The 23,717-nt window shown below is 45.0% G+C and overlaps 1 protein-coding gene across 1 annotated transcript in view; it reads left to right on the forward strand.

Moving 5' to 3' along the window:
- COL4A6 (collagen type IV alpha 6 chain) overlaps positions 1-23,717 on the forward strand; it is a 251,832-nt gene that overhangs the window by 99,121 nt on the left and 128,994 nt on the right. Inside the window, exon 3 of the mRNA XM_081808441.1 lies at positions 10,045-10,128. Coding sequence (XP_081664567.1) covers positions 10,045-10,128 — 84 coding nt within the window. The remainder of the gene's footprint in view (positions 1-10,044; positions 10,129-23,717) is intronic.

The following is a 23,717-nucleotide window of genomic DNA, read 5'->3' on the forward strand; positions in this document are numbered from 1 at the left end:
CTCAGGTCATGATCCCGGAGTCCTGGGATAGAGCCCTGCATCTGGCTCCCTGCTCAGCAGGAAGCCTGCTTCTCCCTCTGCCTGCCACTCTGCCTACTTGTGCTCTCTCTCTCTCTCTCTCTCTCGCTGTTAAATAAATAAATAAAGATCTTTATAAAAAAATAATTTGTTCATTTTTTAATTCTTGAATGGTGTCCCATTGTACGAATATACTACAATTTGTTTATCCATTCACCCATTGGTGGAAATTTGAGCTCTTTCCACTTTGGGGTTATTATGAATGAAGCTCTATGAACATTCCCATACAAGTCATATTCAATGTTTTGTTTTTTTTTAAAGATTTTATTTATTTGAGAGAGAGAATGAGATAGAGAGAGCATGAGAGTGGGGAGGGTCAGGGGGAGAAGCAGACTCCCTGCTGAGCAGGGAGCCCGATGTGGGACTTGATCCCAGGACTCCAGGATCATGACCTGAGCCGAAGGCAGTCGCTTAACCAACTGAGCCACCCAGGTGCCCCATATTCAATGTTTTTATCATCATATCCCCACCACCTAGCACAGTGCCTGGCACTCAGTAAATACTCATTGAGCAAATGAATAAATCTAATCCTCACACTGTCAGTTATAACTCTACCTTTCCTTCCTGCTTTGGATATTAGGATGCAAATGAGGAAGAGTGACCCAATTGCAGAAACTCAACTACCGTCTTAATTTTCTAAAAAGTAAGTTGCAGAGTTTGTACTTTAAATATTATTACTAGCCTTTCCTTTAACACACCTCACAACCAAACTTGTCACACAAGTGTGTGATGTCATATGCCACTGGTTGGATTTCCAGATTAAAAAATAGGACATAGAGTTAAATTTAATTTTCAGATAAACAACAAATGGGTTTTTCCTATTATAAGTGTGTCCCAAATATTGCATGGAACATATTCATGCTAATTTGGGACACACTTATAAAAAGCGTTTCCTTGTTTTTCTGAAATTCAAATTTAACTCAATGCTGCCTGCATTTTTGTTTGCTAAATCTGGTCACCCTATGTGTGAACTGTGGGACCTCTCATCCTTAGGCCCTTTCCAGCCTTAAAGCTTAAAGATTCCTCACCTGCTCCCAGTGAATGGCCCTAGGAAATGCTGTCTTTTCATAGCTGCTCAGTAAGTACTTACTGGCAAGGGAGAGGGAGGTATCTACTTTAAGAACATTATGGGCAACATTTAGTTTGTCTATTTGTGTGCTAAGCATTTGCTTGGCAAATTCATTTTAAGGTCTCACTGAACAGTACATCCCTGTGGGCCCTGGTTCATTCTGGCTGGCTAGGGCTTTTCCAAGTGAAATCCAGCATGGCAGTTCTCCTCCCCACCCCGTCCCCATCAGCTGTGTTTGTGGATGTGTGCGAACACAGACAGATGTCAGATGGAAATGCCTTCCTGAACTACTCAGTAATGTCTGGTATCAGCATCATCCTTAAAATAAAGTGTGGGTGACAAGTTCCACCTGGTAAGCAGCCAGCTCCCACAGATCACTTCCTTCTTTCCCCAGAGCCTTTCATTCATAAACTCAGAGGGAGCTGTTCTTAAAAAGCAAATGCACATTAAACATGGAACAAGACTCAGCTTGGTTTAATGTGCGTATGTGTGTAAATTTCAATGAACAGGTTTTGTTTTAAAATTGCTCAAAGTAAAGCCAGACTCTCTGTATTATTAGCCTGAAGTTCGGAAACCTAGACGGATGCTAAAGGGGCGTGGCTTGTTAGGGGAACGCTAGCCATGGTCATGAATGTGGCCCCAGGCATAGATCTGATTCAGCCAAAGAGGCCTCTCTGCGTTTCTGGGCCCTGAGATACCCGCAACTGATAAAATGGCATCTCAGCATCTTGTATCACTTTTCCCTTTTACAAGTTTAGCTGTGCACTGAAAAGAGAAACCCTGACTTTGAGTCTGCTTTGTAATTTAACTAGCAAGTGACACAGCTCTCTAAGTTTCGGGTTTGTGTGGGGCTTTTTTTCATCTGAAAAATGGACATATAAAAATTCTTCTTTTGTATGTTCCAAAAAGATTTATGAGAATCATATATGAAGGTTGTTTAGAAAGTGTAGAAATGATACAAGTAGTATTATTATAAGGCAAGTAGACCAATGTTGATTAAGAAAATGCAAAAGAAGAAAACGGGCACCTCTCTCTTGACCCTTATCTTTCTTTTTCTGACTCCTCAATTTTAGGCTAATTCCTGGAACTAGTGGCAGTGGTTCTGATGGGGAAAAAAAAAAAAACGAGACAGAGAGTGAGGATACCAGAGTTCCTATCCCAGCTCTGACACTTGAACTTCCAGTATGGAAGAAGTCACTGACAGCTCAGCCTCCATTTCCTCATCTTGAAAATGCAGATCAGTCGCTGAGTGGGCCCCTGTGAGGTAGGGCAGGCACAGTGCTAGATACTGGAACTATAAATAATACCAGCTAACATATGTCGAGCATACTAGATGTGCCAGGCATTTTGCTAGGGACATTATCTCTAACCTCATGAAACCTACGAAGTAAAATTTATCCCTATTTTATAGTTCACAACATTGAGGCTTAGAGGGTTGGTTTTAAATTGATTTGCCTTATGGTGAATAAATCAAAGTCTTCAATCTCAGAGGAACTTACTGTCTGGGAGGGTAGTTGAAGATATAAAGAAATCATTGTAATATTGTGTATGGGTGTATGTTCCTACACATACCTGTACATCTGAAATACCCATTTCAGACTTGTGGTAGGAAATCAAATGAGATTTGGTGTGAAAGGTGTTTTGAAGAAACCTCAAGTTACCAAAACGGAATAGTTCTGTTACGTTGTATGAAACCAGGATTGAACAACCATTTCAACCATTTACCGAGATACTTCAAGGAGAAATTATTCTATTCCATTCTATCTCATTTTGCACTATGTAGAGTAGTAACAGTCCCTAGCCTCTCTATGGCATCACCTCTTCTTTCTTCCGAGATCCGGTCACAACTCAGAAACCCACACATTTCTTCAACTTCGCCAGAATCCATCATCCATCGATTCTATTACCCTTTTCACTGCCTCTTACCCACTGCCTGCCTGTGCTCACTTCCCTTCTTAGGAAGCCTAGATTCCATGGTCCACCATTACAATTCCTTTGTTCTGTACACCTTTGAATCCCTTGCCTTTCTTGTCCTTTATCACTCTCACCTAACAGAACCCAACTTTGATTAAATCCATTTCTTCCGCTAATCTGCATCTATACCCACATGGCTGAACAAGGCTAAAGAAAACCTCACAGTGTTGATAACTGGTGTTCCTTTAAGTTCATGACCACTCACCTCAAGTGGGCCCTTAGAGCTGCCTTGCAGTCCTACCATGTTTCCCTGGTTCTCCTTCCTGAAATTGCTGTGGTCCAGATTGTCACATGGCTAAATCAGTTGGTATGTTCTCATTCCGCATTTTACTTGACTTATCAACAATTCAGCACGGTTTGTCACTCTTTCCCTCCATTTCCTCCCTTGGTAGTATCATCTAGTCTTGTGGCTTTATATACACACCCATGGTGGCAGAGACGGTGCTCACCAGATAATCCCTGTTCTCTCCTACTTTCCATGCTCTTAGGTCATCCACTGTGTCTAGTTCTTGCAAAGGGCAATATGAACAGAACACATCAGGGGGAAATTCAGAGAAAGTTTTAGCATCTGAGGGAGTGGAGTTGCTACACAGATGCAGCTTGAAAATCGAAGTCACCTTCGGAAAAAAAAAAAAAAACCACTAAGGAGACCCACCTCTCCCTCATTGGATCGTGACATGAATAAAAAATAAACCTTAGTTGTTTTAAACCACTGATATTTGGGGTTTGTGACTATAACAGAGTCAAGTCTGTACTGACCAAAGCACTACGTGTACATGTCCAAGCTAGTCATTCTCCCTGGGACTCCAGATTCCATAGCTAGCTGACCTACGGAATCTACTAGCCATCTGACTTCTCCACTTAGATGTCTACCAGACATCTCAAAACCAGAATTCTCAAATGTATTTTTTAAGATTTTATTTATTTGCGAGAGAGAGAGAGAGCACAAGCGGGGGTGGGGGGAGGAACAGAGGGAGAGGAAGAAGCAGATCCTCGCTGAGTAGGGAGCCCAATGCCGGGCTCAATCTCAGGATCCCGAGATCATGACCTGAGCCAAAGGCAGATGCTTCACTGAATGAGCCACCCAGGTGCCCTCAAAACCAGAATCCTTGACCTCCCTTTCAAAGTTGCTACTCCAACAGGAGATGTCACTCCTGGGCTCAAAACCATTTTTTTTTTTAAGATTTTATTTATTTATTTATTAGAGAGCGAGAGAGAGAGAAACAGCATGAGAGGGGAGAGGGTCAGAGGGAGAAGCAGGCTCCCTGCTGAGCCGGGAGCCCGATGTGGGACTCGATCCCAGGACTCCGGGATCATGACCTGAGCCGAAGGCAGTCGCTTAACCAACTGAGCCACCCAGGCACCCTCAAAACCATTTTTTAAAGTTTTTCTTTATAGTCCAGTTAGTGAACATACAGTGTAATATGAGTTTCAGGTGTACAACACAGTGCTCCAACACTTCCATACATCACCCTGTGCTCATCAGAACAAGTGCCCTCCTTAATCCCCATCACCTCGTTCCCCCATCCCCCCACCCACCTCCCCTCTGATAACCATCAGTTTGTTCTCTAGAGTTAAGAGTTTCCTTCTTGATTTGTCTCTCTGCCTCTCATTTTTTCCCCTTTGCTCATTTGTTTCCAAAGGCAAAGTTCTTACAGTGGTCTCTAAAATCTTTCACAATCTAGCTCCTATTACATCTCTGACCTCATCATCATTTCTATCACTTTTACTCCATCCCAGCACTCTGGCCTCCTTGCTGCTCAGCCAAAACATCAAGCATGCTCTCTCATCTCCCGCCTTTGCTCTTGCTCTTCCCTTTGCCTGGAACACTTTTACCCCAGATTAACTACTTAGCTCACTCCCTCATTTTCTCTAGCAGGAGTCCTCAAACTTTTCTGTGCAGCAGAATCACCCAAAGTGCTTGTTAAAACACAGATTACTGGGCCCCACTCTGAAGTTTATGATTGATTAGGTCTAGGAGGGGGCAATAATTTACATTTCTAACAGGTTTCCAGAGCTAATGACACTGGCCCAAGGACCATGCTTAAAGAAACACTATTCTCTGCTCAGAAGTTACCGTATGAGGGCACCTGGGTGGCTCAGTCGGTTAAGCGTCTGCCTTCGGCTCAGGTCATGATCCCGGGGTCCTGGGATCAAGTACCGAGTTGGGCTCCTTGTTCAGCAGGGAGCCGGCTTCTCCCTCTCCCTCTGCCTGCTGCTTCCCCTGTTTGGGTTCTTTCTCTCCCTTTATCTCTCTCTCTCTAACAAATAAATAAAATCTTAAAACAAAACAAAATAAAATATTTAAAAAAAGAAATCACTGAGAGGGAAAAACTGGCACTGGGTCGTGGCGGGAGGGGTTTTGGAATGGGTCTTCACCAAGACGATGGTGTTTGAGCTGGGTTTTGAAGAATGCATAGAAGTTTGGTTTGTGAGAAATGGGAAAAGGGGGTAGGGAAGGCATTTTGGACAAGGGAACCAGCATCAGCAAATGGATAGATGTGATACTGGTGATAGATAGATACTGGTGCTATTAAAAATACTACACGATCAATTATATGCAGATATCAACAAATCCAAATGGATGTCCTAACCACGCTGAGTGGATATCAGCCGTAGACAAATTGGCATGGATATATCGTTGCATCCCACTTGACTCCCAGCTCCAGAGGGAGGCCAGGGTGTTGCAGATATGCAAGAGTGTGGCATAGCTAATATCCATGTAATAATAATAACTGACACCGAGTGCTCACCATGAGCCAGGCACTGTGCTTTGTGTGCTTTATCTTTTTTTTTTTTTTTTAAGATTTTATTTATTTATTTGACAGAGAGAGACACAGCAAGAGAGGGAACACAAGCAGGGGGAGCGGGAGAGGGAGAAGCAGGCTTCCCGCGGAGCAGGGAGCCCGATGCGGGGCTCGATCCCAGGACCCTGGGATCATGACCTGAGCTGAAGGCAGATGCTCAACGACTGAGCCACCCAGGTGCCCCCGTGCTTTATCTTATTGAATCCTCCAACCAATCCCTAGACAGCAGATATTGTTGCCATTTCCATTTGACATTTTAAGTCACTTGTCTCAGATCAATCCCAACTAGGCTGGGATTTAAGCCTCTACAGATTGACTCCAGAGCTTATATGCTTATCCAAGGTACACTGTCCCAGGTAATGGCTAGAACGTAGGTCGCCCCTCTAACACTATGGGAATACCCAGAGAAGTAAAAATAGGTTGACCTTTCCCTTATCAACATCATTGTTTGGTTGAGGAAACAAGCCTCTCAACCATGCAACCTCAGAAACATTGCAAGGACTGTCCCTCAGCGACATGTGACACTTGCCCAGTGGGTGGGCCTGCTATGTCATTTTGCTGAGCCAGAGTGCTCATGGAAGATATGGAACTTGAACTTGGCCTTGAGAGGTATGGAATAGTGGGAAGAATGTGGAATTAGGATCCGAAGTATGAGGGTTCACTCGCTAACAGTGTGATCTGGACCAAAGTTCTTTCCTTCAGGGTTCTTATCTGGAAAATGAGTGATGTGGATTAGACTACTAGTTCTTACCAGAAGTACCCTACTCCTAGGAGGTATTTTGGAAATTGTGAGGGCAGTTTTGGTTGTGAAAATGATTGGGGGGTGGCTCTTAGGTAGGAGCCAGGAATGACAGGCGTTCTGCACACTATGAAGAATTGTCTTGGGGCGCCTTGGTGGCTCAGTCGTTAAGTGTCTGCCTTCGGCTCAGGTCATGGTCCCAGGGTCCTGAGATTGAGCCCCGCATTGGGCTTCCTGTTCAGAAAGAAGCCTGCTTCTCCCTCTCCCACTCCCCCTGCTTGTATTCCCTCTCTCACTGTGTCTCTCTCTGTCAAATAAATAAATAAAATCTTAAAAAAAAAAAAAAAGAATTGTCTCGTATCTTGCCCTACCTTTAGAAGACCTCTGGACATTCATGAAAGTGAAAACTCTGTTTATAATTATCTGAGCCTAGAACATAGCATTACATCTCAAGATGAATTTTTCATGGTTTTGTTTTTACTGATTAAAGCTACACAATAAACAAAGGAAATATTGAACTTCTTTTCCCCAGAACTTTACTGTGCATTATTACCGTGGTAATAGCAACTGTATTCGTGGTGCTTGAATCACTGATACCACATCCCAGGGTCATTCTGCTTCAGCTGGCTGTCCCATTCATAGTGATCCTGCACTGAGCTGCTAGCCTCTGACAACTTCATCACGTCTTCTAACGAAGCGACGTATGAGCATTTACAGATTAGAATACATATTGTTTCATTATAAATGACTTTCATTTTTGCTTTGCAATAGAGTTATGGCATAATATGTGCTATTTAAAGTACTGTTTACATCTTCATTATCACTGATTCCGGTGAATTTCTTTTCAGGATAGCAAGAAAGAACAAGAAATACTTACAGTAAAAAAAAAAAAATGGTGCGCCGGTCTGATAGAAGGAAGATCATCCTGTATTTGATGATCTCTCAGGGCCTTTCCAGTTGGAATTTTCTGTGGATGTAGGGAGGGGGTTGGGTTTGGAGAGGAAGCAGGGAGCATTCCAGGACGGGAATGACACCAGTGATGTGGCCTGGTGGAGCAGGGGTTGGAGGGTCTGCAGACAAGCCGGGAGAGGGAAGAAACTTCCTCAGAGCCTGGTCTTGTCATGTTCCCTGGAAGCCACTCCTTTCATTCCTCCCCACCCTCACTGTAATTGAAGACTCCTGGGGGAACTGTCAGGGCCAGAATTACAGGAAATTGCCTTGTGGCCAGTGGGGCTTCTCTGGTTACTTCCCTCAGTGACCGAGGGCAGTGATGGCTTCCTGTCTGTTAGCTGGGTGTCTTTGCCTCCTTGTTCGGCCAAGTTCCCAAGAAACCTTAGCTTCTGTCCCTTCCATTTTTGCCCAGCTCCCGTGAATAGGATTTTATCCCCTGTCTTCGCCAGCTCCCTTGCTCCATACGAGTGATCTGGAAACGTTGGGTCCATGACAGACAAATTTTGTGGGACACCCAAAAGGCACTGTTTGGAAGTAGGCCATACATAGCTCCAAACGGATATCCAAACAGCTCTGGCAATGCCTGATGAGTCCTCTCCCTCGAAGGGGGTGACTTGGATCATTTAGTAACATAATTGTTTTTCTCCTTACCGATTATATGTGCTCGCTGAAGATGGCTTGGAAAATACAGAAATATATGTGGAAGCAAATACAAATTACCCGTTACCCCATGAAATATAGTACTCGGCAGGAGACGAAGGTGACAGCGTAGGTGAAGGTCTGTCTCTCTGTTCTTTATGCTATGCCAGCCACCCCAACTTCTTCCCCCCCACAGTGCCTCTTGATCTCACCCTCATGAATACTTGCCTGTCCTGTATGCCATAAAATGGAAGGCAAACTGGAAAGTGTACAATAACACTTAACATGTCAAAGGCATATAAGAGAGAAAATATCTCGTATCAGGAAGGTGTTTGGAATCTAAAATAGCAATATTTTGTCAGAGCTCTGCCACCACTACCTTATTACTGAGGTGTTGCAGTGATAAAGTGTTGTGGGAATGTCTACAGAGATAAAAGACCATCTGAGAAACTCACAGTGCTCCCTGGGAATTAGGAAAAGACTCACAGTACAAAGAGGCAAGAATGATTAAGCATGAGGCAGGGCTCGTAAATGTGCCTTTCTCTTTTGAGAAAAAAAAAAAAAAAAGAACATCCAACATTAAACAAAAAAAGTTGGATGATACTAAATCCATCCCAGAGATAAAGCTCTTGTTACAGATAATAGTTAGAATTTATGTCTTGCTCCGCCGCCGCCCCGCCCCCCACCCAAGGTGGATAGGGTCAGAATGGCAGTTTCCTTATTTCTGAACCCTTTCATTGAGGCTCTGGTAGACAGAGGACTTAGAAAACTCTAAGGCCAAGGGTTAAGGTCAGGGCTTTGGAGTTAGTCAGACCTGGGTTCAAATCCCAGCTCCATTCAGATGATCATCAAAACGTTCTATGTGCCATCCGCTCTTTTCGACATTGGGGATATAACATTGGACAATATAGATAAGGTCGCTACTTACGTGGAGCTTACATTCTGGGGGGGGGGGGCGGGAGAGAGAATGTTTAATGTTGAAAAGAGAGCACAGTGATATGATTGGAAGGAACTGGGGGCTGCCTTAGGTTGAGTAGTCAGGAAAGGTCTCTCTGAGAGTAGACAATTGAACTAAGACCTGGTTGATGAAAAGAGGCCAGCAATAATAATAATAATAATAATAATAATAATAAAAAACCAACATCTAGGGGAAGAGCATTCCAGGCAGAAATAACAGGAAGGGCAAAGGCCCTGAGGCATAAACAGGCTTAAGTTTTTATAGAATGAAATACCAGTGTGATTGAAGCAGAGTCAGCCTGGGAGAGAGTGAAGAGATGCGGTTAGAGAGAGTCAGTGCAGGTCAGGTCACACAGGGGCTTTGTAGAAATTCAGCTAGTAATCCTCATCATCAACCTCATCATCAAGCAGATAAGAAAAAAGGAAGTTGAACAGTTGAGGGTATACTGTACGGTACCAGGTGAGGCATTTGGATCTGACTAACTGGGGCACAGGGGTGTTACTGTAAGGTTTGAATGATGTGTTGAAAGTAGAGCCTGAGGAGGACAATTCCAGGAGCAGAGTACAGGGTGGCCATTTTCATCTATCATCACATTTCTAGCACTCGAAATTTCTCTCAAGTTCTCTGCTATAGCTACTGCTTTCTCCATGAACACCAAATACACAAATCCAGTGTGACTCATGACACCATCAAATGAGATGATTAAGCCACTCTAAATTTACTTGGTTAGGAGTGTAGCTAAGGGTTAGGTTCCCTGGGGCTACATTGCTTCTTTGTTCACATGGTTTACTAACTTTTCTCTCTTTCTCTCTTTTTTTTTTTTAAATAGGGCGAGAAGAAGTCCTATGGAAAGCCATGTGGGGGCCAAGACTGTAGTGGTGGCTGTAAATGCTTTCCTGAGAAAGGAGCGAGAGTAAGTGGCTTCTTCCATTGGTGAAAGACACAATGTCAAAGGAGTTGCGATCTGACGTGTGCGTGTGCGTGTGCGTGTTTTCTTTAGAATTAAACTGCTTAGAATTTACTCTTGTGACTTCATGGAATAAGCAAAGTGATGAGGACCAGCTGGAAGGAGCTTTACTACCCAGATGAGAGGCAGAACTAGATTGGTCAAGGTCTCTGAGGGAGCAGGAAGAGGTTTCCTCCATTGACTTAATGCCAACGTTTCCTCAAGGTTTCATCTGGAGTATTTCCAAAAGCCAATTAGGTTGTGAAGAACCAGATTATGTTTGTAGATAGGTGTACATTTTCTTTTTTTTTTTTTAAAGATTTTATTTATTTATTTGACAGAGACAGAGACAGCGAGAATAGGAACACAAGCAGGGGGAGCGGGAGAGGGAGAAGCAGGCTTCCTGCTGAGCAGGGAGCCCGATGTGGGGCTCGATCCCAGGACCCTGGGATCATGACCTGAGCCGAAGGCAGCCGCTTAACAACTGAGCCACCCAGGCACCCTAGATGTACATTTTCATAGCTCATTTTTAGCCACTTGGTCCTTCCCTCTGGGGAACAAGCGGTCCAGTGGTTATCTACACACCAGGGATGTGAGCACTGCTTGAGCTCTCTCTCTCTCTCTCTCTGACAAATAAATAAATAAAAACCTTAAAAAAAAAAGAGTTTCCAGGGTAGCCTTAAAGTCCAAAAATCCGGGTGACTGCCCATAAAGAATGATTTGTAGGTATTATATTAGAAGCTAGGATTTATTTAAAAACATTCTGGGATATATTCAGTGTCTTGGTCCTTATTGGCAAATTGCAGGGAGTACAGTGAGTTAGCAGAGTGTTTCCATCAGCCCTTGTATATGCATATGGGAAGCATTGCCCCAGATGATTTGTACCCCTGACTCTCAGAGAATAAACCGACATCTTTAGTGTAACTCAGAAAAAAAGCATTCGAGGGGGTTCCATTTTTACAAAATGAAATATAATCTATGTCCCCGGGATTTATAGCCATCCTGTAGAATTCAGATCTTCTGACTTGCAGCATTGTGTCTGCACTCTGATCACATTCAAAAATGCCTAAGAGCTTACACTGTCAAAGGGAGGGAGCATAAATAGGTCAACCAGACCCTCAAAAACATGGCCAAACAGGGAACAGAGTGGTCACTCCACCTTCTCTTTCATTATCTTCCATTTGGAGTAAAGTGAAATATCAAACTATGCCAGAATTTGAAGGAAGAGAAAAAACCATCTCCTCATCAAAAGGGACGAGGCCCATTATACATTAAAGGGACTTAGAGAATCCTAAAATATCAGGAAAGGACAGTATCTTAGTGAGCTTCTCATCTTATCCACCGATTGTATAGAGAAAGCAGACTCTGAGAAGGAAAATGACTTCCCGGGGTCACACAGCAAATTGATGACAGATTCAGACTATTACCTGGATCCTTTGATTTCTTGCCTATTTACTTTTACCCACTGTTGCCTCCCGGAGAAGTCATGTTCACTGTAGCCACTGAGGCCCATGCCTCTGCCTCTGATCTTCAACCAGGAAACACTTTAGAAAAAACATGGTTCTATAATAAATATATGAATACATTCTTAAACAACATGCAAGCAATAGAAGCGAAGCAGAAGTCTCCTCTGAGACTCCAGTCCCCCTGTTGTCTTTCTGGTCTTTTCCTGTACATAATCGGAGATGTAGAAATATGAACAAAAATAGTTTCATTTTCTGGGTTTTTTTTTTCCAAACTACAATCATAAGTATATATTCTGTGCCTTGTTTTGTTTTGGGGTGTTTTTTTTAGCCATTTAATATGTCCTTAAGATCTTTTTCTCTCCCCCATTGTTTAATCCAGCCATTCATTCCCCTGTTGATGAACACTTAGGTTGTTTCCAAATGTTTCCTGTTTTAAAAAGTGGCAGTGCCCCAGTGGAAATCCACAAACAGATCTTCTTGTACTTATAGGATCAGAATTTCCAGATACAAGGTAATAAAGATTTTTAACTCTCAAAGCTAGTGCTTACTTGTCCCACAAAATACTCCAATTTACACTCCCATCAGCACTGTATAGGAGTGCCCACGTGTCTACGCCCTTGTCCACATTTGATATTTTTGCTAATATGGGTGAAAATCCTCCCGATTCCCAGACTGCATGTGAGTTTAGGTGTCTTTTGCCATATTCATGGAACATGTGTATTTCTTCTGTGAATTTCCTGGACATGTCCTCTGCCCACTTTCATAATGAGTGATTCTGACTGACTTACCTTTCCTCTGCAAAGATATCATAAATAAAAAATGGCCCAAGTGGAAGCGGATGAGATTTGCAGTTTGCCGCCAAAGGGCATTTCCTGGCAGATTGTAGAGGACAGGAGGCAAGTCGGTCAGACCCCGCCACCAGGGAACTGAGAAGCACATCTGGGCTGTTGGTTGGGGGTGCAGAGCCTTTAAAAGTAGAAAATCTTATTATATATCTGAACAGAAGTTAGTCCCACACCAGACAAACATGCCAAAGATGACCGCATTGTTTAACCCCTGGCTGAGAGTTTGATCTTTGAAGATGGAAGGCAGTGGATTTCCTCAGTAAGGAGCTTTCATTTGGCTTCCAAGCATCTGGAGCCCTCGTCTGTCTTCTCCTTTGAAAACATGAGCGGCTGAAGGGCTGCGGGACTGGGGAAAATAGAGTATCACCGCACTGATTTTTTTTCTCAATATTTAAAAGGTTCAGAGCCCGCCCAGTTAAACATGGTCCTAGAGTTTGTGAAGTCTGTAGTTGCTGGGAACGTTTGTCCAGGTTGCTGTACCAGACCAAGCTGTAATTCATGAGTCAAGACCAGGGATGTCCTATTTCCCAGATAGATCAGGAGGCCAGTGCGCGTGAGGCAGACGCTGTGAGCACGGATGCTTGAAGCTACCCGGGCCACCAGGTCCCTTTGCGTCATTCTCTCTACCCCCCTGCCTTCCCAGGGCCAAGCAGGATTGTTTAAACTGGCTCCAGCACTGTTGACCCTGCAGGACAGCCCCTCAGTACCCCTTTTGTGCAGATGTCAGAAAGATTTGAGACTGTTTTCCTTAGCTGAGCAGCGGGCCCCATTTGGATTTCAAGCTGTTCCCTTCGAGCTCTGCGAGCTGGGGGGAATGGAACGTCAGGGTCACTCCTGAGATATGCCGCAGCCCTTGGCAGGCCTGCCTCCTGCCTTGGGGAAACATCAAGTACATAGCTTGCTGGGCAGTGTGTACTTTTCCTTTGCCAAAGGCCTCTTGAACTGACTAGGACATTTACACAACACCTAACACTCCTGCACAACGGCAAACCAACCCCCTTCTGGCTTACGTGCTCTCGAACTGCTTTCTCGAGGGTTTGCCCTGCCTGGTAAAAAGCCTTTGCCTAGGGGCGCCTAGGTGGCTCAGATGGTTGAGTGTCTGCCTTCGGCTCAGGTCATGATCTCCAGGTGCTGGGATCGAGCCCCGCGTCGAGCTTCCAGCTCTGCGGGGAGTCTGCTTCTCCCTCTGCCTCTCCCCCTGCTTGTGCCCTCTCTGTCTTTCAAACAAATAAATAAAAAAATCTAAAAAAAAAAAAAAAAAGCCTTTGCCTAACATTGGTGTACTGCTTTGGTACTTTCCCAAAGCATCTTCTCGCAGGGTCCATATTATCTCTAGGCCACAAGTGTCTTGGCCAAGCTCACTAGCCTGTCAATGGTGAAACTTACTTAGCCTCCTTCAGGAGAATGTCAACTTTAAAAGAGAGCATACCTGCTAATGTTAAAGAAAGGGTTTCTTTTTTTCCCCCTGGACATTGAAATTTGGACTTAACGATTTGACTTTCAGTTTTCTTTCTGGGCAGGGGGTGGGGGGATGTTTTATTAACTCAGAAAACCATTCTTTGGAGTTTTTCTCTTCCCTGGTATATTTTTTTGGTGGGGGTGCATTAGATTGAACAAAAAATATCCATTTTCCATCTCCACCTCTTCCCATTTTTTCCCTACTGGATTTGCAAGTTGTCTCTGCATTGTACTACATCGGTGTGTGCTTGAGTTGGGAGCTGGTGGGACTGTGTGTTTTGTTCCGATCCTCCTGTATTCCTTAATACGATTTCAGACTTTCCCCTGTTTTTGCGGTGTTCCGGCTGGCATTTATATACAGCATGGTGAGCTCCGAATTATGCATGCCACCTAAAGGAGCATTGTCACAGATAATCCCAAACCGTGGGGAATATTGGGATTCCCCCCCCTTCCCATAAAGGCTGTTTGTCCCTGTTTTATCGCTGTGTCCTAGCTAGAGAGTTTCACGTGAAACACCCCGGGTCTTTTATCTCCTCATCTGCAGCCTGCTTCCTGCTTCTTCTCTGTGAAAAACTGTGTGTTTCCCATGAATTCCAGGCCCAGATGCATTGACCACTAGTTTTGTTTTTTGCGTTTGGTTTGGTTTGGTTTAGTTTTGTTTGACTCTCCTCCTGCAAATAGCTGGCGTTCCCCATGTCAGAGGCCTTTCCATTGGCTCCTGATCTGGGCAATTTTGGTGGACATCTTTCCCTTCTCCCTGTGTGCCCACCCCCCACGCCCCTACCCTGACCGACCACTACCACGCACACCAGTGTCCTTATCCTCTACCGCTCCCAAGGCGAAGCTTATGTTGCTCGTGAGCTCCTTGGGTGGCCGGGCCTTGCTCCAGCTGCCTGAAGCCGCTTGCCTTCACTGCCCACCCACTCCTCGGCCCTCCGCGGGCTGGCCTCACTGCGAACACGGGGCCCCAGTAACCTGCTGATCCAAATGGACATTTTTCAATCTTTATCTCCTGTCGCCTCACTGCTGCACGAGACACCTTCCTGAAACACTCTGTTCCCTTGGATTTCATGATATTCTTCTCTCCTCGTGTTTTTCCTACTTTGATTGGGACTCCCCAGGGTTTTGTCCTCATCCTACTTCTCTGCTCATGAGAGGCCTCTCTTAGGGTGGTTTCAGAGATGCCAGGGATTTCCACTGCCTCCCATACAATGATAAATATTAAATCTCTGCCTTTAGCTCAGACCTTTCTCCTTAGATTCAGGTCAGCATAGTCAATTTCTTTTATTATTATTATTATTTTTTTAAAGATTGTATTTATTTATTTGACAGGGAGAGAGAAAGAGAGAAAACAAGCAGGCAGAGGGAGAGGGAGAAGCAGACTCCCCGCGGAGCAGGGAGCCCGATGCAGGGCTCGATCCCAGGACCCTGGGATCATGACCTGAGCCGAAGGCAGATGCTTAACCGACTGAGCCACCCAGGCGTCCCTGGTGTGGTCAATTTCTTATTGGCTATCTCTGCTTGGAATTTTACTGGCACCACAACCATGTCTCATAGAGAATTCCGCTATCACCTCCCACCAGACATGCCCCTTCCTAAGTCTTAGCTGCCTTCTCTATCTCAGCAAATGGCACCACCACGCACTTTATTGCTCAAGCCAGAAACCTTTCTCCACCGCCGCCTCCAGTTCATCATCACATCCTGTCCATTTATCTTCCGAAACAAAGCCCAAATCCATCCACCCGTCTCCATACTTATTTGTCCAGTCCAGGCCTGTATATTGTCTTGCCTGAATTACGTTACGAGCCCCCAGACTGGTCCTCCAACCACCAGACTCACTCTCTCCCAGCTGTTCGCCACTCTGCTGTCATAATCTTTCCAGAACATAAATATGATCCTGAAACTCTTGCTCAAAATCCTTCAGTGGCTCCCGGTAGATCTCACAGTAAAATCTTAGCTCTAGTAGGCTTAGGAAGTCCTCTGTGGCCGGGTGCTTGACTGCCTCTCCCACATCAGCTCTCACCACCAGGTGCTTCCTCCTTCAGAAAGCACAACCAAACCAGACTCATGAACTGAACCCTTTACAGTTCACAGAATCTGCTATGTTATTTAGCAGGGCTCTGGGTTTTATACATGCTACTCCATTTCCATGTATTCTCCTTCCACTGGGTCCGCCCTCTCTCTGCTGGCTTGCTTCTGTTTACCCATCCTTTAAAACCGAATGCAGGCTTCACCTCCATGTGGAGCCTCCTGCGATCTGCAAAGCTGAGGTTATCTCCTTTCTCACTATTCCTCTCGTGCTGAACCATAGCAAGCTATTGACTTGTCTGTTCTCCACTAGCTTAGGAACTCCTAAAGGGTAGAGGCTGGGTCTTTTTAGATTCTGCGGGGGCAGTAGACACTACAAACTGTTTCGTGAAGGACTGACCAACTGACCCACCAGCTGGGATGGGTAGGGGTCCAGCCGTACTCTCCACATCCTGGATTAGCTGTGAGGTTGCTGTGCAGCAGATGAGAGTCCACTGTCTCGGGGGAATCCCTTCTGCTAAAAGTAGGCAAGGAGCTGGGGCAGTCATTTCCATATTGTTTCTAGATCCTGTTACCTGTAAGCCGACCCCCCCCCCCCGCACCCTGCTTTTTCCCACACTCTGGTTCCTATAGCTTGCTTTGGGGTTTTGTTCTACCTAACCCCTCTGAGCGTTGGGCGCTGCCCTCTTCTTTTGAGTGGTCGCTTCTTACTCTGTGCCTGCCAAGGCAAGGGACTTGGCAGAATGCTTTTATTTTGCTACCAGCAATGAGTTCTTCCTACAAGGTGAGGCTATTCTTGAATAATTGTGAGTCAAAGGTAATCACGGGCTTTCTTTTTTGACATTGATTGCACTCTCCTCTCCACCAAGCCTCTTAGCTTTCTGCAAAGTTGATAGTCTTGAGTTTCCCTTGTTCTTCTTGCCTCATGGGAGGAGAGGAACAGCCTTTGTGCAGGGACGTAGCCATCGGGTGGCAGTAGGGGTGGGAGGTAAAAAAAAAAAAAAAATAGAAGTCTCTGTGCGTTTCAATATACTGTAGTTATTTAGGTGCAGGATAATTGACGATAAGGTTAAAATGTAGTGTCTCTGCACCAAATCAAGGTGCACTCATAGCCCGGCAGATGTTTGTGGTTATCTTAATCCCTTCTTTGATCATTCTGGGGCAGTATGGGGTTTATGGAATATATTATCCATACTAGTGAGGGACCTTCTGTTAGAAAGGAGCCAAGGAGCCGGAGGAGGCGATAATACACAGTTGTGGAGTCAAGAGTCCTGCTTTAGATATCCAGAGACCCCAGTGCCAGGCCAGAGCTTTGCTAACTGGGTGACTTGGGCTGATGCTTCCCCCCTCAGGGTCTCAGTTTTCCTCCAAGTAAAATGAGGGGTTTGGGCTGGGTAATCTCAAAGAAGCCACTGGCTCCGATCATCTAAGTTAGACACCGTTACGTTACTGCACTGTGACAGTCCCTTGCCCCCAGGGTGTCTTATCGTGCTTTCTAGTGTTGCAGGGAGATATGGAAGGCGAAGTCTGACAGTGCCCTACCCTTTGTAGTGGTGTCTTGGCAGCTGCCTCTGATGTAAATCAATTGCTGGGGCCTTTTACTGCCGATGCTGGAAGCTTCTCACCGCTGAAGCTGCACTCTTGCGGGAATGTGCAGCCCTCCCCCCTCCTTGGTCATCTGACTGGTGTGATTTGAAGAGAACCACAGGGATGTCTCCTCACCACCCATGCTCCCCAAATATCTTCCCTGCCTTGCCAGGGAATTCTTTCTTCCCACAGTTCTGGCTTCATGGACTCACTCTTTAGCTTAAGCATTGCTTGATCCTTGCACTGCTTGAATACATTACGTATGCCATTCTGATGAAAGGAAGCAGGGGAGGAGTTGTGAGCACAGATCTCTAGAGACCACTTGGTTTTTCTTGGACTGGCCCGCTGAGCCATATGTCAGAGACATTGGCTGTCAAGACATGGGCGAGCATCCTGCATGGCAGTGTGTGATGTATTGTGTCCTCGTAGAGTCTGCCATCATCTTCCCTTGCCAGCTGGTTACCCTTTTCCTAACTTCCTCCTTTGGCCATCCAGGCTTCCCTTCCTCTTGCTCCGGCATCTCTAGCTCTCCATCCCTCCTTCCCGTTGTCCCCGCCATGGCGTCCTCACCCACTTCCTCCCTTCTGCTTTCAGGTGCCTAGGATCACTTCCTGTGTCACTAGTCCCTTTTTGGCCATCCATCAAAAGGCATGTCCTCATGCAGGATATTAAAACTTAGGATTTGTTGGGGCATCTGGGTGGCTCAGTCGTTAAGCATCTGCCTTCGGCTCAGGTCATGATCCCAGGGTCCTGGGATCGAGTCCCACATCAGGCTCCTTGCTCAGCGGGGAGTCTGCTTCTCTCTGCTGCTCCCCCTGCTTGTGCTCTCTCTCTCTCTCTCTCTGTCTCTGTGTCAAATAAATAAATAAAATCTTTAAAAAGAAAACTTAGGATTTGTTTAAAAACATTATGGGATAGGACGCCTGGGTGGCTCAGTCAGTCAAGTGTCTGCCTTCAGCTCAGGTCATGATTCCAGAGTCCTGGGATCGAGTCCCGCATCGGGCTCCCTGCTCAGTGGGGAGTCTGCTTCCTTGCCCTTCCCCTGGCTTGTGCTCTCTCTCTCTCAAATAAATAAATAAAATCTTTAAAAAATCATTATGAGATATAGTCAGTGTCTTGGTCCTTCTTGGCAAATGGCAGTGAGCACAGTGCCCTGGCAGAATATTTCCATCAGCCTACAGCAGCAGGATGTCAGAAAGAGCTGCTGTGATGGACTTTATAGAAGCGTACCCACTTACCCAGAGATTCTCACCCTCAGAGCCTGGATCAGTGGGCTCCAAACTTGGGGGAAGGAGGGAGTGCCATGTACACAAGTCAGTCCATTGGCAGTTTAAAAGAAAATACTACAACTCCCCATTTAAATTGAGAATGTCTAGAAAGCAATTAAGATTTGGATTGAATTGTCTAATTCATGTAAAGTGCTTACAACAGTGTGCGGTACACTGGGCACCATGTGAGTGTTAGCCATTCTTACTGCTATTATGAAGCCTGTATACTGTCCTGGGCTCCCTCATCCGGTGTGTCTGTCTTCGGCTTTCCCATTGCATATGCCCCATAAGGTATTCTGAGGGAAGAGCGGGAGCCCACAAGACAGGAGGGGTGATGCTGGGGACCTCACATCTTTTTCCCCTGGACCTATACCAGAGATGTTGCTATTTCCTTGGGCCCAGTTAAGTGGATTTATGGATTATATTCTCTAGCTACATTAACCCTTACAAAATGGGTAAGTGGCTTAAGAAAATTCCTGCAAATAAACCATGTCTTAAAGATAAAACTAACAACGTGAGCATGTGAAAATGGCAGGGCTCACACTTCTCCTACTCTTAGACTGAGTTTTTCCATCAGCCTCATTATAAGGTAAAAACCACGACAATCTAATTATACCCGGCCAGAAGGTGGCAAAAAAAGTAATGCAGGAATAATCAAGAAGACTATATAAAATGTGGATTTACACCCATTCTCAATAATGAAAAATCTTGTCCTAAGTGTATGTTGTAAGTGTATATTGTGCTTTGAAATGTTAGCTAATAATATAATGAGGCCATCACGACAGGACATTTGACATGAGATGTGTTTCATCTTTTTACATGTTCTGTATCTTATGTGTTTCATTATATATATGTGGAGTAGGACATGTATATAATTTAAATAATTATTAATAATATATCATATTGTGTGTATTATATACATAAAGAGAGAAAGAGAGACAGACGGAAAGAGAGGAAGCATGCTCAAATTTTTTTTCACTGAAAAAGGTAGGCAATCAGAAATATTGGGAGCCACTGACCCAGACCATACTTAGAATAGATGGGGACCCACAAACAGAGGCAAAAGAACTTTGAATAAAAGAAAAATAACTGCCTTGAAATCTTTTGCTCTTTCCCTATAGAATGGCCACGCCATCAACTTTAGAGCTTCACCTTGGCAATTTTACATAAAATAAAGCAATGAGAATCTCAGGAGTTGGGAGAAGTGAGATAGTAAAGAAATGTAAAAATCATAAAATTTCAAGCCGAGAAGGTTGGATCCAAGCCCCAAGTGGCATATTATAGTTTATAAAAGGCTTTCCTAGCATGCTTCTGAAAGCTCTTACCCTCACTTTAAATAGGAAGACTTTTAGAAGAAACAGCTTCAGAGAGGTTAACAGACTTTCCCAAGGTCCCTTGTAAGTGGCATCGCTGAGATTTGAAACAAGTATTCCACACCCCTGCCCAGTGTTCTTTCCTCTCTGCCAAATAGCCTCTTCATCCCATGACCATAACCAGATGAGCTCACTTGGGTTGGATTGTTGTGAAGAGAGGGGCACTTGTGGTGGAGAAAATCTGCTAAGATGTAGACCAGACACCAGTAAATTCATAGTCCTTCCCCTGCCTCAGTGAGAAGTGACTCCTGCCTGCAAGTATAGCATCTGTTGACATCCTTGTCTGGGTTTTAAAATGTTTTCCTCATACTCCTGTCTTTTAAAAACTAAAGAGGGGTTGCCTGGGTGGCTCAGTCAGTTAAGCAGTTAAGCTTCGGTTCCGGTCACGATCCCGGAGTCCTGGGATCGAGCCCCACATCAGTCTCCTTGCTCAGCGGGGAGCCTGCTTCTCCCTCTTCCTCTGCCCCTCCCTCCTGCTTGTGCGCTCTCTCTCTCTGACAAATAAATAAATTAAATCTTAAAAAAAATTTTTTTTTTAAAGATTTTATTTATTTATTTGACAGAGAGAGAGATAGCGAGAGCAGGAACACAAGCAGGGGGAGTGGGAGAGGGAGAAGCAGGCTTCCCGCTGAGCAGGGAACCCGATGCGGGGCTCGATCCCAGGACCCTGGGATCATGACCTGAGCCGAAGGCAGACGCTTAACGACTGAGCCACCCAGGCGCCCGTTGAAAAAAATTTTTTAAATAAAAACTAAAGTAAAATGCACACATCAGGAAAGCCTGGGTTGTGTCTGTGACTACAGGTTTTGTGAGGAGTCATGTCAGTTGTTAGAGTCCTGGTGCAGGGCTGTCCCTCTATGTAGGCCACTCATTGTATCGCAGTTCACTGCAATGGAATTGGAAATGGGTGTAGATGAAATTCCCAAGTGTACGTCAGGGAAGTCATTTGGTGTCTATTCTGAGAAGACTTGCATTAATGGAAATCTTCCAAGACTGTTTAAGAAAATTAATTGCATGGCATCTCTCTTAAGCTATAGTAGAAGTCGATGGGGAACAAATGTGCATTGCTCTGCAGAAATTTGCTTCACTGTCATCTCTTCAAAAGAGCTTTTATTTTAAGAAATGGGGCACATGACCATTTATTTAATGGCCACCTTTATTTATAGAGGTAGAGGTCCCAGACTATGTTCTGTATTTTGTTTTTCTCATTGTGTTGTGTGAGGTTCGAGCCCATTAGACATGATTTAAGAAAGCACTCTGGGGGCTAAATATTGGTGCAGGCACTGTGGGGAATGCAAACATATTACAAGGACCAGACCTCTATTTAGACTACACACACACACACACGCACGCACGCACGCACACACACTACAGGTCCTCAAAAGGAGATATTAGTATGGACTAGAGTGATTAAACAAAGTATTTTTTTTTAAAGATTTTATTTATTTATTTGACAGAGGGAGAGCACAAGTAGGCAGAGGGAGAGGGAGCAGCAGGCTCTCCGCTGAGCAGGGAGCCGGATGTGGGGCTCGATCCCAGGACCCCGGGATCATGACCTGAGCCGAAGGCAGACGCTTAACCGACTGAGCCACCCAGGCGCCCCTAAACAAAGTATTTTTTTAATATTATGACAAAAAAAGTTTCTTTAGGAGCATGAATTTGGTGGGGGTCGTGCAGGGTGGATTGGAGTAGAGAGACATGAGAGGCAGGTAGAATGCTCCCTATTTTTTAGAGGTTAAGCTGGGATATGCACACTGGAAAGTGTGCATCATTTTCTGCTGCTCAGATCCTATGTTTCTTTCAGTGATTCTCTCCAGCCTTGAACACACAGCACAGACACACATCCACATTCACCTAAAACAGTGATTGGATAACGAGGGCTTCATTTTAGATGAATGTATCACCTTTTTATTTATTTTTTAATGAGCTGGAAGACGGGGCTAGCTCCTTTTCCCCCTCACATTCCTCCAACTCCTTGGAAATGAGTATCTCCACTTGTTAGTCCCTACTGATCCCAAAGGAGGAACATTCATCCCCAAACCAAGTAGAGTCCGCAGCACAGAGGTGACCCTTGTCTTGATTACAGGGGAGACTGTGTGATGCTTTTCTGCACGGGATGCTAAGAGCTCCTGCCATCAGTGCAGGGCCCAGCGAGAAAGGCCAACTCAGTGGGTTCTGAAAGAGCTTCTGTTTCCTACTTGACACATTTTGTTACAGGAGTTATGAGCGAAAGGTAGGGCTTGGGAATCACGAAAGAAGGAAGCCATTGTTTCCCTTAAGACAAATTTGGAAGCGTGGTCAGTGGAGATATCTACGGCATTGTGTCCTTATGCTGAATTACCAGCTGTGACCATAGCAGGCTCATTCCGCGGACTTGACTGAGCGCCTGGCTTTGCTATGACAGCTTTTGCACTTTTTAATCCTGTTTTACAAGCTTAGTTTTTGTCTTTAATTTTTGAAAACCCAAAGGAAAAAAAGAATGCTCATTCCTTTGGACCCCAGGGATATTAATGTATATGTTTAGTTACTGTCCATACCAAAGAAACCCTGATCTCTGTCCCCATGCATGTCTTTGCTAGTTCAAGTAATTGTAGTGACTTGGCATTCCACTGTTTTAGTTGGGTTCCCTCTTGGAGCTGACACCAGTCACTGATTGCTGCCCCCTTCACGTGTTGCTGGGGAAATGCCAGTAAAGCTATGAGCAAAGGAGGGAGCTGGGGAGAAACATGCTGTGGGGCCCAGAATGGAATGAGGGGTAACCAGGGTTCAGGAGCCAGGTTTCCCCATAGAGAGACAAAAAGAAAGCAAACAAAAGGAAGAGACAGGTTTAAACAGGCTCCCCAGACGGGGCCCCTTTGCTGTAAGAACAGAGCCTTAAACTTCACAAAGCTCAGGGAGGGAAGGAAGCCAGGGGTTAAACATAGCCTTTGCAATTCAGTTGAAGAATTATTAACTGAGTCTACACAGAGAGAAAAGCCACACATGTTCACATAGAGCAACGTTTATTTTTCTTAAAACCCATTCAGACACTCCATGAACTCAGAAATGTACCTAAACCTGTATATCCCCATAGATAGTGATCCCCGCCCAAACCTGAAAAGTACCCAACAGTACATAGATAGAAACATAGAGACTCAGAGAGGCTCAGGAGGGCAAAGACACCCGGAGCCCCACGATGCCTAACATGGACTGGTTTTTGAGACATGTGCTGGGGAGTTTAGTGACCTCATAAAATCCACTGTGGGAAGTGTGAGCCCGTGGTTCCAGTGATTGATAACCGGGGTAAGGCAAGCTAACAGCTCACTGAGTTTTACCTTCCAAATTGCTTCAAAACCTAACTAAAGCTCTGAGAGCAGGATGGAAGCCTGTCTCCTTCCTCCCTTGTGAAGTGAGGAGCCGGGCTTGAAGGCCTCCAGGGTTCCTTGGAGGAAGCAGAGCGTGGAGTGTCACAGAGCCCCCTGCCAGGCTGTAAACGAGCCTAATGACAAAATGCCTCCACTCTGACCAGCTCCCACAGGGCCTCCACTGGGT

Source organism: Leptonychotes weddellii, chromosome X (genome assembly GCF_054177405.1).
Source record: "Leptonychotes weddellii isolate Sample4059 chromosome X, ASM5417740v2, whole genome shotgun sequence".
Classification (NCBI taxonomy): domain Eukaryota; kingdom Metazoa; phylum Chordata; class Mammalia; order Carnivora; family Phocidae; genus Leptonychotes; species Leptonychotes weddellii.